Here is an 18,225-nt window from a genome sequence, read left to right as displayed (position 1 = left end):
ATATTTCTGCAAAAAATTGAATTTTTATTTTATTTTAAATTAATGTTTTTGAGTGTTTTTAGATTGTAAATTATTTTGATATGTTTTCAAGTAAAAACATTTTAAAAAGCAATCATCATTACAATGTTGATCAGGTAATTCCAATAGGTTAAACAAATCTGCAGAACAAAAACAATTATCTCTGCTCTCTTAAGATTGTCTTCCTGATACGCTTGTTCATATAAATCATACTCCATTTGCTTGGTGAGAAAGGAACTTGCAGTGGCACACCCATACAAGCTCCAGTTCAACCCGTATTCAAGCCCTGAGACCTCAAGAATCCTCGTTAAAATGCTATAGCTAATCCTTATTTAGTTGTTTTCAATCTACGTGGACTATCTAGGAGCTCTTATTCTTTTATAAGTATGTCTTATATATATGGCACAATCCAAACCGTTGTTTTCTTGAAATGAGAAGTGTCAGCAGGGATAAATTTGAACGGAGAGCCTAGTTAACAATGGAGAATACAAGCTCAAGTGGCTAAAATTCAAATAAAAGGTCTCACATGAATCCAAAACTTCGGGGACCGTGAATTTATTTTCACCGGAAAAAAAGTACGTCGATAATATTTCAGAACAACAGTCACCGGTTATGCACTTGCCATTGCCTGATTCATCAAACGTGAATCCAGTTCTAGCCCGAAATCATCCTGACCAACCAGGTGGAGCCTGGAACTGGCCAACATAAAACCACCATGATCAAGAATGTGAGATTGTTAGTGAATATTAATTAATTGGTTAATTTTATTCATATAAAATATATTTATTATTAATATAAAATATATTTATTTTTAATATTTAATTATATTTAATTGTGAATGTTGAGTAAAGATAAAATTTATAAAATAAAAATGCTTTGCATACAAATTATAAATTTATTATAATTATGAGATTTTATTGCATCAAAGTATTGTTTCTAAATATTTTTATACCAACTTTAAAGAAAAAAATAAATACACTAGAAAAGAAAAATTTTAGGTAGAGATATTCTTATTATTTTGGGTGTGTCATGAGTTTTATCTTCTATTTTCTCTTTGTGTCTGTTTCTTTTTTGAAAATAGATCTAAGAAATAATTAATAGGGCACCACAAGTTATTCTATGAGTATCATAAAATTTTCCATGCTTTATATGTCGAGAAGAGAAGAAATAGTAGAAGATAAAACAAAGAGATTGAGGAAATTGCCATTGGTTTTTTAGATGAATTGTGGTAGCGGTTGTGGTTTAAAATGTTTTTTGCTTAGAAATATATCAAAATAATATATTTTTTTATTTTTTAAAAATTATTTTTAAGATTATAACATTAAAATAATTAAAAAACATAAAAAATAATAATTTTTAATAAAATACAAAAATTAAAAATTAAAAAACAAAATCATAAGAAAAACCGCTACAGAGAAAAGAAGAGAGTTGGGTGTAAATAAAGAAAAAGGAGATGGGAAGGTTAGTGTGGTCGTAGAGCTGGGATCGTGGAAGTTATCATGGAAGGCATTGAATTTATACATGAGTGTGTCCCCCACTGCCTTAACTTTCTTTCTGAGCAGTCCATTTTAATCCGTTCCCATCTTTTTGTGATTCACATTATGCTATCAACTACGTACTATTTTAGATTTGTTTCCCTTTCCATGCCATCCTTTCTTTTTGTGATTTACATTATCATTTCTTTTCTTCTTCTTTCAAAATGGCAGTAATTATAATATCAAGAGGTGTAGTTTAACTGGTCAAGTTCTAAAATTGTTCTTTAAAGATCATTAGTTCGAGTTTCATAAACCTTATAGCCATTAAAGACTTACATTAGAGATGGGTAAAAAAACCGAGAAAACTGGAAAAAAAATTACCGAAAAACCAAACCGTGAAAAAAACCCGATTAAATCGATTAAAATTTTTAAAAAACCGACCGGTTCGATTTTGGTTTTATAAGCCTAAAACCAAAAACCAAAAACACCGAACCCAAACCGGAAAAAAACCGAGCCAAACAGGTTTGAACCGGTTTTTGTTCTAAAAAACAGAACCGAACCGAAACCGGTTAGTTTGAACTGGTTTTGGTTTTTTTTAAAATTTAGGTTTGGTGACTTTGTTTTGATAAAAACCGAACCGAACTGAAAATGATCACTCCTAGCTTACATGGTCGTTAACTTTAGGACCCGTGAAATTAATCGAGATACACGCAAGCTAGCCTGAACACCCATAATAATAATAATAATAATAATAATAATAATAAAAATAACAGTAATTATTATGCGTGGTAAATTTAGTTGTTAATTTTTGATGAATTCACATAAAAACTTTAATGAATTTCTTGGAATTTTTCCACGGCTACAATTGGATCGAATAATTTGAAGTGGGTTGGTGTTACTGGAAAGTGAATTTTCCGATGTTTAAGTGAATTTAAAGCTTAGGAAGAGAGTTTTATAGAAATGGTGAGCAAGAAATACGTAGTAGGGAGTTGTGTATTCCTTAGTGTATCATTTGTGCATATTGGTATTTAAATAAATACCCTGATTTACCTTGGAAGATGAACAGGGAGTGTAACTCACCATAATGGGATGGCGACACTAGCACAGCTCAATCTGCGAAGGAGACAAATTGCCAAGGAATGGTGAAAGCTTGTTAAGAGTATTTTTATAGGAATGTATAAATATTATAACAACTTGTGTAAAAATAAAAGAAAGAAAGAGTCAGAGTCAAAAATAGAAAGAGAGAAAGATTGTTATATATTTCTTCAAAAAAATAGAAAAAGAAAAAAAGGGGTAAAGGACCTCTACGTACAGTCAAGTTCTTGCTTGATTGTCTTTTTGTAAAAAAGTGGTGCGACTTGAATTGCCTGGTATCAAGACAATACAAAAAGAAAAGTTTTAATGGGCTGGTCTCTAGCGATCAGGGCTTTCCTAATTCTTACCGGACCTCGGTGGAAGACAGCGACTTAAATCCACACTTTGGAGCGAATCCAAGGTATTCCGAATCCAACCCAATTGGTGATTCTTTAAAGCACAGAAGCAGCTAGCAACTTCGAGTAGGATGGTTGTCGCTGAGATGAAATCCTATTCTCAGAAATCCAGTAGAAAAGGTAAGGTATGAGATATAGAAAGGGAACATAACTTGCTGAGAGCTGACGCCTACGAAGCAGAGAGAACCCGGGTCTATAAGGTTGAGTTACGCAACCCATAGAAGAACTTGAGAGCTGACTCTTGGTGGGCACTTGAGCTGATAAGGGCTGATTCTTTACAGCACACAAGCCGCAAGCGAGGAACTTCAGAGTAGGTCGGTTGTCGCTGAGATGAGATCCTACTCTGAGAATTCTAGTACAAAAGGTGTGGTTTGATTTTATGAGTTGTAGAGAGAGAACATAACCTGGTTGAGAGCTGGCAACAAGGAATGTAGAGGGAGAACCTAGGTGTATGAAGTAGAGTACACAATAGATAAAAGGACTTGAGAGCTGACTCTTAGTGCGGACTAGAGTTGACAGCTAACCCAGACTAGCAACAAGGGTCTCTATGCTCCATCTTACCATTTCACATCGCATAACGCCATGGTTTTCGTGGTATTCAAGTGATGAAGCATTTCTATGCGTCAAGTCAAAACATTTTGGCGGTGATCTTGCATTCTTTAAAAACCCAGTCAGTAAACAGTTCTGTCATGTTGCCCAAATAATAAATCAGAACAGAATACTGAGAAAGAACATTTGATCATATTGCTTCTATGTTCACAAGAGACCTTAACTGTAATTTTGACCATCTTCTATAGCAAAACTATTCATTTCTTGCACTAAGCAATGCTATAACAATTTCGTAACTGGTAATGGCCGAAATTTAAAGTGAGTAGCTGAAGCAAGGTAGGCACAAGCTAAACTCACATATGTTTTAAACCAAATGGATGAAAAAAGTGTAAGGTAAATGAAAAATGCAGTCAATGAAATTACCACAGTAAAATTTACCAAGCATCTCAGTGTAGAAAGTTCTTGTTCTGTTCCTTCGTTAGGGAAATGGCCGTGAGCTTTGAAGTCTGAGAGCAAACGATCCTTGATCTGGAACCTATCCATTAGCCACGTAGCAGCCTCAGAGTCAGAAGCTGGGATCTCCTTGGCTGGGATACGCCGGACATGAATGTGAACTTCTGAGGGGTCAGTACCAAATACGTTGTCCAGAAAGGTAGGCAGTTGGTGCTTATACGCAATACTCACATCATAAACTGCAAACATTGGAAACATGACGAGTATATAATAAATGTCAGAAGGAGCAATAAAAAGAGGGGGAAAAACAGAATCGTTCTCTTCATGCAAACAGAGATTGTGATGTTGGGATGAACTTGCAGGAATTCCAGCACTACTACCATAATACTTAGCAGCAGTGATCCACTGATAGCTAGACAGGCTACTTTCTAAAACAGTATAGAATCGAATATGTATATTTTTCTGCTTGAGAGGATTAAACACAAATAATATTATCAAATGCATATGATCATCACACTGACAGGAATGAAATTACTAAAAAAGAACCTGCATCCAAGGAACCCCGTAGGACTTCCAAGCATACGCAAAAACCCCTTGTTTTAGGAAGTAGCACATTCTTAAGCACAGGAAGTCCAACTTCATTGGCAAACTTTTGGCTCCTCTGGCATTTCTGTTCACTGCCAAAAATTAAAAACAGGAGAGCCCATCAATTACTCTATGTAAGATATCTGATTTTAGTTAGTCGCCAGAATAGGAAAGTCAGTCATGATGCTGACATGTTTTTCTTTTTACAAAATTAAGCTTAATAATTCGGGTAAACATGCCTGCACTTTGAATAATCAAAGAGATTAAAGGGGAGAAACGCAGTACCTAAAATCAGTTCCTTCAGGGAAAAGTGCTAGCCACAAGGGATCTTGAGGATCCTTGAAAGTCGAAAGCATTTGACGCATGGTAGGTTCATCAACTTCCCAATTCCTCTCGACTGAAATGAACTCCAAAATATGGAATCCCCAACCAAAGACAGGTAGTTTCATCAAGCTGCTCTTGAGAATGTACTTGATGTAGCCCAGACACCCCTTCCGCAATGCCAGATCCCACAAGTACATCCAATCAACCTCAGTTCTGTGATTAGCAATTATCAAAACACGTTCTTTTGGTGGAACTAAATCTCCAGAAAATACAACTTTGGTCCCATTTATCTTTTCAAATAGAAAGGGCCACAAAGCTAACCAAATAGCAAAGATGAAGGAGGTCGTTTTTCTACAATAGTGGATGCTGAAAAGGCGCATCAGGACAGCCACAACAGGTGCAAAATATACTAGAAACATAAAAGCAGTAGAAAGATACACCAACAAACATATAAGACCCCTTATCAACCTAAAAGGGGTTAAAGGGTGGTGCTTTAGTCTATCATCGGTTTCGAGAGGCTTGCAAGTTTCTTCCATTTCCTTCCACTTTCAATTAAAACCACCTGCCTCCCAAAGCCAGCTGCAATACAATGTGCCTCGAGAGTCAAATGAGATATCCCTTAACCTCATCATTTTACAAAGAACAAGCTAAATATCCAAATGATAACAGAAAATAGAAAAAATGCACAAGCACATAACACCATGGTGCTTCTCATTGTCAAACAGCCAACTGGAGTTACAACACAAGAACTTCAGTTCTCAGGCTAATCCAAGGTAAAGTCACGAGAAGCTAAACAATGATGCATACTTTCTTCAATAAAAACCTTCTCATGCGAATAAACCACAGTTACCGAGGCTCTTGGATGTCAGTGAAATAGATATTCTTTGGCTGCACAATGACAGACAATATCAAGTTGAGGCCAGTTCCTCAACTAGAACAAACAGCCCATTTTCACATCACCAAGAAAACAAAAAACATTAAGACACTAGCACTAGAACTCTATCGGTGATGTTTTGTTAAATGCTTAACCAAAAAGAAGGTGGCGTAAACCAGTGTTTCAGCTAAGATAGCCAAGCTCCCTGAGCAGGAAATTGACCCTTAATCTGGAAGCACAAATTTAGGTGGTGCACCCGTTTTTTCCCCAAAAAATAGACCCATTGTGTTTTATCCTTACCATGTGTTAAACCAGTCATCCAAAGCTTGCAAATGTTTTCAAGCATGATTCAAACCAGTAGCATCAACCTGTTATAATAGTTTACCTGATTAATGACAGTCGTATATTAATTAGGTATTGATTCCAAACTTATTATTTCGGGACCATAGAAAAAACCATTAATATCAATAAAAAAAAAGTGGCCATGCATCAAAAATAATGGTCAGCACTGAAATTCGAATTACCTAAAATTCTCACTGTTTTACACCCGTGAGTTAATTTGGGCCGTCAATTGTTCCAGTTCAACAACACCATTGATCGTCAGTTAAAACTCCAACTAGCTAGCACAGACAATTATTTTAACGTTGCGTTACCAACCCCATTATTCCTGATTTCCATAGACGAGCAAAGATGCCTTTTTGGTTAAGCTATTGAAGCTTAAGCAAGCAAGCACCCACTCTCTCAACATAAACACAAAACCGAAAGATTCACATTCCTAATACACGTGATTCACAATTAAAATGTAATCTAAAATTCACAAGCTCCATCAATCCATGCCTAAAATATATACACATGTATAGAAACAGCAGCATAATTCTAAAACGATCTGTGAAATGAAGGAAAGCTGAATTGAAAGACGAGTTACCTGTGTATCTGTAGAGAGAACAGAGAGCGAAAAGAGTTTGGGTTCAAAGAAGGAGTTGTTAGCGAGAAGACGAAAGAAAGAAGAAAAGTGTAGGCATATTCTTACAAGGCAACAATGCGAAGCCAGAGGCAATAGAACAGGAAGAATTTTGGAATCTAGATTCGAGAACAGAAGGTATCACATCACATCGCACTATTAGGCAGTGGTGATGGTGGTCCAGCTCATTGAGCCTGGTTTTGGTACATAAAAAGAAAGCTCCTTGAATTAATTTTAAAGTATTATTTTTAATTATTTTAGGTACATGTTGTTAATGATATGCTTCCTTTCGGATGGCTAGTTGGATTGAACAAGATGTTTTTATTTTAATTAAACAAAAAAAGAGAGAAAGAAATGACAGTAAAAGAATCAATTTTTTTTTAAAAATTAGAATAATACATTAAAATAATATATATATATATATTTAAATTTTATTTCTAACATCAACATATTAAAACTATTCAAAAAATAATAATTTCAAACTAAAAGAATACAAAATCTATTAAAAATACATTGCACCATAATCTCATATTAAAAAAAAAAAGAGTAAAACCAGGGCAAGATAATATAAAAAGCTGAATAATTTGAATAAGTCTTTCATCGTATAAAGTAGTTTTTCCCTTTTATCCATAAGAAAAACCAAGCCCATTGGTATTCCTTTCCTGATGTCTCCAAAACAAATATAGGAAAGGACCAAATAAAATAAAATAAAATATAGGAAAGGACCAAATAAAATAAAATAAATATAGGAAAGGACCAAATAAAATAAAAAAAGTAGATGGATCAAATGCAGCATCACCGGGGCCTCGACAGTCAACAGGGGCAAAATTTTGGCGTAGAAGAAAAGGAAATAAAATTAAAAATCAGATTTCTTTGTTTCTTTTACAGTCAAAATGATTTTTTTTTTACATTTTGTTTTTATATTTTTATTTGCGTAGTCTCTGGCATTTTCCATTTTGACTCAATCGATACGCATCTCTATCCAAAAAGGTCAGTAATTTCTCTTTCTCTTAATCTCTTCCGATCAGATTTTCCCTTTTGCACTTTTGTTGATTTGTGAATGTGTCGATCTTCTAGAATTATTGTATTATCTGGATCTAGATGTTGTTTATGGCGACCCGGAATTATTATATTAAGAGAGAGAGAGATATCTGAGGATTTGGTGTTTCTAGTTTATTAGATTTCATTTTCTTGTCATGAATCTAATCTGGAGTCTTGAATTATATTGAACTTGCTGTCTGGTTAATTGAAATTGACGCCATGGTAAAATTGCCAATTGCATGAAAACCTGGAATTGCGAAACAAAACCCTCCCGACCTTCTAAAAAAAGTTTATCTTTTGTGAATATAGCCCTTTACCATTTATGATTTGTTCATTGACTTCGGCATCGTGATTTTGCTCTATTAAGGTTTCAAATTTGTGAAAATTGTGCTTTTGGAGGGTTTTAAGAGCTGGTACGGTATTGATTAATGGTTTTTTTTTTTATGTGATTTGAAGGGACTTGGCTGGGTTTTGAGAGATGGCAAGTGGGTTTGGGGAATCGACTAGCAGGGCTCCTCATAACTCTTCATTTACTAGCAACAATGGAAATGGTGATGCTGGTAATTTTGAATGCAATATTTGCTTTGACTTAGCTCAGGATCCGATTGTAACTTTGTGTGGCCATCTTTTCTGCTGGCCTTGTCTCTACAAATGGCTTCACTTTCACTCAAAATCCCGGGAATGTCCGGTTTGTAAGGCTCTAGTGGAAGAGGAGAAGTTAGTTCCTTTGTATGGCAGAGGGAAAACGTCGACTGACCCGAGATCAAAGTCCATTCCTGGTGTTAATATTCCCAACCGTCCTGCAGGACAGCGACCTGAAACTGCTCCTCCTCCAGAACCAAATCATTTTGGCCAGCATGGGTTTGGATTTATGGGAGGGTTGGGAGGTTTTGCACCAATGGCAACTGCCAGGCTTGGGAATTTCACATTTTCTGCTGCTTTTGGTGGTCTTATCCCTTCACTTTTTAACCTTCAAGTGCATGGATTTCCTGATGCTGCCATGTATGGTCCTGCTGGCTTTCCTTACGGGTTTAATTCATTTCATGGCGGCCATCCACATGGATATCGTCAGCACCATGGTCAAGGACAGCAGGATTATTACCTGAAGAGGCTGCTTTTGTTTATTGGTTTTTGTGTTTTCCTTGCTCTTATTTGGCAATAAGAGCTAGTCTTCTTTCGGAGCATAAACTGCTAACAGATGCTTATGGTTGTCCATATCCAAGTCTTTGTAAATCTGTTAGTGCATTTTGTGTTTTTCTTTTCCTTTCTCCCTTTTCTCATATTGAGGAAATTGTCCATAACCAGTATCATGTAGCTTCTTTTGTGTGTCATAAGTGCACGGAACTCAACCTATGTGTTTTTCTTACTGCAAGATTTAGGAGTAAAACGATGTTGCTGTAATGTTTTTTTCTCTTCTTTTCCATAGGGTTTGAGTCCTCTTGTGATACTGTATCTTAGCTTATCCATGCTACATTCTCTTGCAGCTTGTCATATCAAGATCTACATATGTCTGCTTTGAGCCACAAATCTGCTCTTGATTTCAAAATTTTGCTCCTCAGCTAAGTGATTTCAGTTTTTATCCACTTCATTTCCAATTTTCCTTGACTGATTGAGCCTCATCCGGTTCAATCACCTAGAATTTCTTGCATTTCACTGACATGCTAAAGTGTCTGCTAGTTCAAGAAATAACTTCAAATCCAGGGGTATTTTATAAATGTCACTTCATACTGCGTAGTTTATGAAACATTTATTTTGAGTCTCATTTGTGTAGCGTACTCGGAAATTTTCTTTAATGCTTATTTAATATAAGCATATTACAAGTACAGACAGCCTTGTGGATGAGTTGCTGAGTTTGGCAGCATCCCTGTTCTTGTTCCTGTTTTGCAAGGTCCCAGTTGTAGAGTTTAGCAATGCTACCGGATTCTTGCTTGCTAGTTTCCTGTGAATTGTGTTTATTAAGTGAATGGATGTTATTTGATTTTACTTCACAGAAAGTGCAGTGCTCTATAATCCAGCAATGCTTTCAGTACCTGGAATATCTGAAAAGGATTAAATATAGATCGATGTTTCTGTGATTTGTGAATTTTAAAGGAAGAGAAAGAACAGAGCTTTTCCGACGTTTTTAAAGGGCGATTGTGGTTATCATGCATGCAGGTTTTGTCGAGGGAAGTTTAGTGGACTTGCACTTGGGATGAGCTACTCTATTCAGACTTTGCACGCTGGTGTTTACGTTTGAGTTTAGGGATATCAGAAGATTGTTGAAGTTTGATAGTTTCCCTGATGTGGTATTATGGAGGATTTTTAGTGTTTATTTGCCAATCTATTTACTGTTTTATGCTTGCATCATGTTGATTTTTGGAGCCTTCATTAAATGCACGGAGAGCTAAGAAGGTTTTAGGGTTATGAACTTATGATGCTAACTCATGCGCTCTGGATAGTATGCAAGTCTCATCAGGTTTAACTTTCCTTGCTTGCTGGATACAAAGATTCCACTTTCTCCATCCACGAAAAGACCTCATTCGCTGCAAACAGTAGGTTTGGTTAAATGACAACAAGACCCCTATGGGATTGTAATTTTACAAAGACAGCTTTGCGATTTACTTTAGACAACTGCATAATGAATTCAGACTTTCGCGTTTGGGAGAATTTTTATTTCCAAGTGGTCGTTCATTTAGTACTTACTCCGCGCCATGTGACTTGACGGGCTATCTTTTATTTTTATAAAAAAAATATTGTAAAAATTTATAATATAAAAAATAATATTAATAATAATAATTTTTTCAAATTTATTAATTATTTTATTAATAATATTAATTATAATAAAAATAATAATATTTATAACAAAAATAATATATTTTTAATATAAATATTTAGAATTATAATATAAATAATAATATTTATAACATAAATAATTATATTAAGAATTTTAAGGATGATTACAACACATAATAATATTTTTTATATCAATATTTTGAATTATAATAAAAATAATAATATTTATAGCATAAATAATAATATTTTTGATCTGAACATTTTGAATTATATAAAAAAAATAATATTTATAATATACATTAAAAAATATATAGCTATACTTTTCTTAAATCTTTAGATATATTGGGCTAGCATATACCAACATCAAATATGTCTCAATAAAAATACTTTAGGTTTGGCCAGAACCAAACCCAACCATGGTTTTTTATAGGCTATATCTTGAAAAGAAAGAGATATCTAATATAATTTATTTATATATTTATTATAATTATTTAATTCTTATCGATTGCAAATTTTTGTGTGGTCGAAGTTGCTAATGTAGCAATTGATTATGACTGGCTGTTCTTGTTTTTTTGTTTTCATATATACATGTTTTGTTCTTGTGTGTTTTGCAATTTAATAACTTTTGCTATTGCTTTAAAAAATATAAATGTTTAAAAAGTAGTTTTTGATTAAAATTGTTATAAGATGAATTTTTATGTATAAAATAAATGAAAAGCAAGTTTTTATAAATAAAAATAATATTATTTTAATTTTTTATAAAATTAAGGTTTGAAGGGCAATTATATATATGATCCATTATAAAAAGTAAAAATTATTTCGCTAACCAAGTAATTTGCAATTTTTTCTTTATAATTAGGTAAAATAAAATAAAAACAGAAGATACTACTATAATAAACCTTGTCGTAGTAGATAGAGTATCACCTCAATGTATAATCCAAAATCCTTTGCACTTTCCGATTAGAAAAAAAGATGAATTTATCAATCCAAATATATATGTAAGAAGTAAAACCTAAAAATAATAGACTGACACTGGCAATACAATAACTAAGACGACTTATTTAGGCAGACAAGGGCATAAAGCATGTGCTCCTCATTTAATTCACCTATTATTGACTGCCTCCTCACCCGCACACGTTTTTGGTAGTGGGTCAGGTGTCGGTGACCATTAGAGAGAAGATTTATACAATCTATCTTCTGCCTTGCCTTTACGTCACCTATAATTTACACAATCCTCGATCAAAAGAACCTACAGATGTTTAGCAGTAAAATTGGCTGTTCATGAAATTTTACGAAGATTTTTTTTTAATCTTAAACGACGGTGTCCGGTCAGCTTGATCCTACATATCTTAAAATTAATGACCATGTAAATTTTTAATGATTTTAAATTTATAACTATTAAAAGATAAATTTAAAATCTGAACTACCTCTCGGGATCCATTCTACGAAGATTTTTAATCTTGGCTGTTGCATAAAGCTCCGAGCCTGACTGTTGCTGGTGCATGCTAGGGATCGATGTGGTGATGGGCTGATGATGATGATGGGAAGAGTGGGGATTTCTCCTCTGTTCAGGATGGTTTCATTGAATTTATTTACGCATATTCATTCTGTGATTATGACACGACCATACATAGCATGAACTTGTGCACTTGTCTTGTGTAATTCATGCCTTACAGCTGCCCCTTTTGCAGAACGAGATCTAAGTTGTCCATGCTCTCCTCCATCACCTCGACGACCTCTATAGAATTAAAGAACTCGAATTAGTTGACACGAGTTTATAATAGCATACTACTCGTAGAAGAGACATCCAAGTGTTAAATATTAAGATCCCTGTGAGTTGGTCTCGAGTTTCATAATTTCCTAAGCATGTCCAATTAAAGCTATTAAAACTTCAGAGCTCATGAGGAATGGGTACCGTCTTCATTCATTATACAATTCAGAAACAATATTGGATCTTTTTGCTGGGAAGCACACACTCATATACAATCCATTATTCTCGTTAATTAGATTAGGATTTAGGCTGATGGTATATATTACTTCGCTAGCTAGCTTAAGTGCCCTTTTCTTTTTTGTATCAATAATTAGGAATAATAAATGAATAATTCAAGACATGCATCACCTTAAAGTAAAAGAGACGTAGAACAAGGAGAACTAGAACTTGGATACGATGGTTGGTGATGCAAATAATCCACATCCATCCACAACCCTTTCGTAAAATAATATTAAAAAAGAAGGCTATTTTGAAAAATACTCCCTGATTTCGTAAAATAAAAAATATCGTTTAAACTATGATAGAAGTACTGTCACCAAGAAAACCAATCTTATGCTTTTCTATATAAAAGAAATATATGATTTTTTTGGTAATATTAATGACTAATATGGATGGATCAGAGATGTTAATCAAAACATATACAATCCATGGGCTGAAATAAATAAATAAATAAATATATATATATATATATATATAAAATTCAGGTGGTGTCATTCAAAAAAACTTACGTTTCATGGAATCTTAGCCGTAAGAAGATAATGTTTACTAATGACCTAATATAATGTTAAAAAATATATCCATTTTTGTTAAAAAAATTTGTTTGGCTTCTACAAATTATTTTTTTTTTAAATTTGGACCTGTAAATTTGCTCTATGGTAAGCATCCCACGTAAACATATGATAGTACAAGTTTCCAGTCCCATCCTCAATGTTTTTATTATTATTTGGGGGGTCTATTTTATTCAAGGTTAGATGTATGGCCAGCTTAATTTAGAATTCAAAATCACAATTATATATGATGCTGAAGTCTTTATATATATATATATATATGACCCCTGTGATTTCATATATATATATGAAATCACAGGGGTCTGTAAAAGATCGTTCTAACAAATTAATCCATTGGATGCAGAGTCGTTCGAGGTTGTAATGAATTAATTAAGAAACTGGGATTTGACAACACAAAATCCAATGCTTACGTACGAGGCCCGTAATAACAAAGCACACATTTTGTCAACTATGTTTGCATTTGAAGACTGTCCAAAGTCTTGAGGGTTTGCTCAGACACAGTTTTCTTCGAATGTGATGGTTTAACACATCTCTGCAGAGAGAGGTGACGATGATGAAGCATCAACGATACAGCCATAACCATTGCTATGCATATTTTTAGTTGGGAAGACAAGGACTGGTCTTAATTATCACATGGACTGTTTTCTTGAAAAAGAAAGAAGCAACACAAGATAATAAAGAATCGATGAATAACAAAACATTTTCTTCTCAATTAGCATTATTGTTCCCTTTTCCTTCCTGGCAGAGCCCAAAGCGCGGAAAGGAGATTGAAATTTCATAATATATAGCGCCTGGCAGCACTCCCGCGTTGATCTTTTCTTTAGCATCAAGAAGCATAAACATTTTTCTTTCATTTTTTTTAGAAAATGACAAGATAGCTTTCTGTCAAATGCCACTAAATTTAGTGAATTGTTGTTGCATTTGATTGCACAAGCACTACAAGGCTATATATTAACTTCAAATGTGTGTTAACTTATCTTTCTCTGTTGATGGTAGCCCCATATGTGGAGTTCTGCAAGGCATTAACTTGCCCTGGAAAAAAAAGATAGGAATTTAATCCCCCTAAGATTTAGATGATTTAGAGGGGAATTCGAGGTTATTAGTTGGGTTTTTTTTAGGAAATTTATTAAAATAATATTTTTAAAAAAATGACTTTTAAACTAAAGATATCTAATTAATTCCTTTCGTAAGATTTCATGGATAGAAAGATTTTATGGACCCAAAAGCGCCACTGATTTTGCTGAAAATGCATGCTGTCATTTCCAAATTCACAAGAAGCAAGCAAGTTTTATATTTTTTTTTTTTTTGGAAAAAAAGGAAGCAAGAAGCAGATAGTAAATGCTGAAAGGGATATAGGACCGCATAAACAACCCATTGCCAAAAGGTCAAGCTAAAAACCCCCTTCTAAAACCAATATGAAAGCAAGCAAGTCCCTCTTTGAAAATTCTTGACCAAGCTCCCCTGCAGCAGCACAGGCACTATATACCCAAGCCAAGAGCATGTTTTAAAAACAATAATTAAACTCCATAGCCAAGAGCTACATGTCCCATTCCATTCCCACCTGCATATGAACTCAACACCTATAATTTCCCTTTCTCAGCTTCAAAAAAATCTGAAAATTGAAAACACAACATGCTTATGCCTCGACTGATCCACAAACTCACACTACTCTTCCTCTTTCTCTCGTTAACCACCGCTACTATCACTCAGCAATTCAAAGAAGCCCCCCAGTTTTACAACTCCCCTGATTGCCATTCAATTGATCAAGATGGAATAGACTCCGACTCAGAATCAGATGGTGATAAAACCATCTTCTGCTCCGAGCACGCCGTCCACGTGGCAATGACATTAGACACAGCCTACATCCGCGGATCCATGGCAGCAATTCTCTCAGTTTTGCAACACACTTCCTGTCCCCAAAACATAGCTTTCCATTTCGTAGCCTCTGCCTCAGCGAACACGTCACTCTTACGCGCCACCATCTCATCCTCCTTCCCTTACCTCAATTTCCGTGTCTATACTTTCGACGATTCATCGGTGTCGAGACTCATCTCTACATCAATCCGTTCAGCTCTCGATTGCCCTCTGAATTACGCTCGCAGCTACTTAGCCAATATCATACCTCTGTGCGTCCGACGAGTTGTATACCTTGACTCGGACCTGGTTCTTGTCGATGACATTGCCAAGCTAGCAGCTACCCCGCTTGGTGAACAATCAGTTCTTGCAGCACCTGAATACTGCAATGCAAATTTCACTTCATATTTCACTCCGACTTTTTGGTCCAATCCTTCTTTATCACTAACATTCGCGGATAGAAAACCTTGCTACTTTAACACTGGTGTCATGGTAATCGATCTTGATCGATGGAGGGAAGGAGATTATACAACAAAGATTGAAGAATGGATGGAACTACAGAAGAGAATAAGAATTTACGAGTTGGGTTCACTGCCACCATTCATGCTAGTTTTTGCAGGCGATATAGTGCCGGTTGATCACCGGTGGAATCAACATGGGCTTGGTGGGGATAATTTCAAAGGACTTTGTAGAGATTTGCATCCTGGTCCTGCTAGTCTTTTACATTGGAGTGGTAAAGGGAAGCCATGGGCTAGACTTGACGCGAATCGGCCATGTCCTTTGGATGCTCTTTGGGCACCTTATGATCTCTTGCAGACTCCATTTGCCTTGGATTGTTGAAAAGATCATTGAAAGAACGTGAGTCACTACCGTGTTTCTTCAATTATGCTCTCATGGATTCGAAGATGTTAGTGCCAGGAGAGATCTTGAAGAGTTTTAAGAGACAAAAATCTGAGCATGTCTCCGACAAAAGGCCATGTTACTGTGAATTCAAGAGTGATTAGGTATGTTCTTGTAGAAATTATACAGAGGTCTATACATTAACTAAGAAACTATATATGTATTAAACAGAACAGACGTTTTAATTGTGCAGTAAGAATAAGGAGGATATGCATCCAGATTTGCACCCAAAAAAAAAAAAAAACAGAGAAGGATTCATGAATGTCCCCTCTCTGATTTGTGATTAACTGTAATCAAATTGTATAGTGAAAGAGCTGTTTTGGTTGGTTTCATTAATCAATATTCTGTTTAATAAGAGTTAAAGTGTTCTGTAAATAATGTTTGTTTCAGTTATTTGTGTGTTCTATGCCATAATTTAATCAGGAAATACTATTGGAATTATTTCCTGATCCTCAGTCAATTAAGATAATGACCTTTTGCCATTGGTTGATTTGTAGAATTTGATTGAACCGTGACATCCTTCTTTCTCACTTGCAAGCACCATAAAGGATTTTCATGGCTGGAAGCATCACATCACTACTGTCGTGATAAATGAAAGGAATTGTTTTTCGTTTTCTGAAAAAAATCGAAGCTAATGAAGCTACTGCTTAAATCCTATTTATTTTTACATTTTAAAAATATTTTTAAATAAATTTAATTTTATCTTATTTTAAATTATTATTTTTATATATTTTCAGATTGTTTTGTTATATTGATGTCACAAATAAATTTTAAAAAACAAAAAATATTATTTCAATACATTTCCAAGTAAAAAACAATTTAAAAAATAATTATTATTACAATACTAAACGAGTTTTTGTAAGCTTACTTTTATTATAATATATTTTTAATGCTTATTACTAATAGAAAGATTATATATACTAAAAATTGTATAATTTTCTATCATATAAATGTAAACATAGAAATATGTATAAAATTCGTTTATGAATCTCAACTTTACACTAGCTTGTTTATTTGTATAAAAGTGTTTTTTTAAAGCATTTTCCTAAGTTTTTTTTTTTTTAATGTTTGGCCATATTATAATAAACCTATCAATGAATCATTTTTCAATCAAAAGAATACATAAATTTTAAATGGAGAAAAGTGTTTTTACACTTTCCAAGAAGGATTTAAAAATTAAAATAGTACAACATTTTATGATGCGAACTTCTTGATTATATGATCAAGTAACCCTAATAATATAGATAACAATCCAGAGAGTAAAAAATCAAGTTTGATAGAACCTTGATAAAGAGATAATCATATAATTAAGAACCAAAGGTATTGAAAAAAAGACTTGGATCCAAAGAGAATATTGTATCTAAGAACCCTAAGTATACGAATAACGCTACAAAGTCAGTTAATCTTCAAGAAATCAATGTATGATATTTGTCCATGCAAAAAAAGATTTTTTTGCCACAAACAAACAAACAAAAACTCACATTCATCCTTCAACTTGCTGCTGAAAATTATAGTTAAAAAAAACATAATATAGTTTCCTTTAACTAACCCTAATGGACCCCTTTTGGGTTGCAAGTAAATGGGCCTAAAGTAGTAATCAATTAACATAAATTCAATAATAAAATAAATTCCTAAACAATATTTAATGAGTCAAAACAAACCCAAATTAAAAATAAATATTCAACATTAAATAAATAAATAAAATAGGATAATAAAAACAAAGTCTTCATGCTAAAATTTCTCCATGTAGCTCGAATATTTAATTTTCATATATTCTTGGCAGATTTTCAGTCTTTACTTCAAACACATTGTTCTCTCTCTTCTATATGAATTATTAGGCCTACCATATATGGCTGGAAAACTTAAGATATCTAGTTTCGATCCCAAATTGAATCGTAGCAACATTCTACTTGTAACTTCATATATGTCTTAAATAGTACACAAAGGTCTAGTATAACAGATTTGACAAGATTTGTCTAATAACTACAACCTTTTGAAATAATATGTTCCCGAACTCCATTTTGACCTGGAAATTTACCCAATATATAGTTTCATGTGTCTAGCATCTTCTTGTAAAATTTCAGCTTGTTTTGATGTATAATTTAAGAGATATGCTTCTTCTCGTAAAACTGGTCAGCATACATTTTAAGACCAAATCTAGATTTGACTTAGTTTGTATCATTTCATTATATATAATACTTTAAAATATAATATTATTAAAAAATAATAAATTACTAATATAGGAAATTATATATTAGGATATATTAATATACAATATAAAAATATATTAATTTGATAATATTTTTAGAAAATACATTTGGAAACAAAACATGTTATATTATACAATAATCATACATTTTAAATCATATG

The 18,225-nt window shown here is 33.7% G+C and overlaps 3 protein-coding genes across 8 annotated transcripts; 2 read left to right on the top strand and 1 right to left on the bottom strand.

Moving 5' to 3' along the window:
• Nucleotides 1-388: 388 nt before the first annotated feature.
• Nucleotides 389-6,927, bottom strand: LOC133692437 (probable 1-acyl-sn-glycerol-3-phosphate acyltransferase 4). Of its 6 annotated transcripts, none has more exons than XM_062113382.1 (6): nt 6,694-6,926; nt 4,856-5,473; nt 4,532-4,662; nt 3,971-4,224; nt 2,574-2,606; nt 389-713 (listed from the first exon to the last, which is right to left on the bottom strand). In XM_062113382.1, the coding sequence occupies exons 2-5, from the start codon at nt 5,428-5,430 to the stop codon at nt 2,592-2,594; spliced, it is 975 nt and encodes a 324-aa protein (XP_061969366.1). In that variant the 5' UTR covers nt 5,431-5,473; nt 6,694-6,926; the 3' UTR covers nt 389-713; nt 2,574-2,591. The 6 variants fall into 6 exon arrangements, with proteins under 6 accessions (XP_061969366.1, XP_061969363.1, XP_061969362.1 ...); XM_062113379.1 differs by lacking the exons at nt 389-713; nt 2,574-2,606 and adding exons at nt 2,656-3,667; nt 6,069-6,153 and having other exon boundaries at nt 6,694-6,927; XM_062113378.1 differs by lacking the exons at nt 389-713; nt 2,574-2,606 and adding exons at nt 2,656-3,667; nt 6,069-6,136 and having other exon boundaries at nt 6,694-6,927.
• A 619-nt stretch (nt 6,928-7,546) lies between these two features.
• Nucleotides 7,547-9,178, top strand: LOC133692935 (uncharacterized). Its single transcript, XM_062114115.1, has 2 exons — nt 7,547-7,719; nt 8,227-9,178. The coding sequence occupies exon 2, from the start codon at nt 8,249-8,251 to the stop codon at nt 8,930-8,932; it is 684 nt and encodes a 227-aa protein (XP_061970099.1). The 5' UTR covers nt 7,547-7,719; nt 8,227-8,248; the 3' UTR covers nt 8,933-9,178.
• Nucleotides 9,179-14,492: 5,314 nt separating this feature from the next.
• On the top strand, nt 14,493-16,233 carry LOC133692438 (probable galacturonosyltransferase-like 1). Its single transcript, XM_062113383.1, has one exon. The coding sequence runs from the start codon at nt 14,734-14,736 to the stop codon at nt 15,793-15,795; it is 1,062 nt and encodes a 353-aa protein (XP_061969367.1). The 5' UTR covers nt 14,493-14,733; the 3' UTR covers nt 15,796-16,233.
• Nucleotides 16,234-18,225: the final 1,992 nt, after the last annotated feature.

Source organism: Populus nigra, chromosome 4 (assembly GCF_951802175.1).
Source record: "Populus nigra chromosome 4, ddPopNigr1.1, whole genome shotgun sequence".
In the NCBI taxonomy this organism is placed as follows: Eukaryota; Viridiplantae; Streptophyta; class Magnoliopsida; order Malpighiales; family Salicaceae; genus Populus; species Populus nigra.
This window is presented reverse-complemented; position numbering and strand designations above follow the sequence as displayed.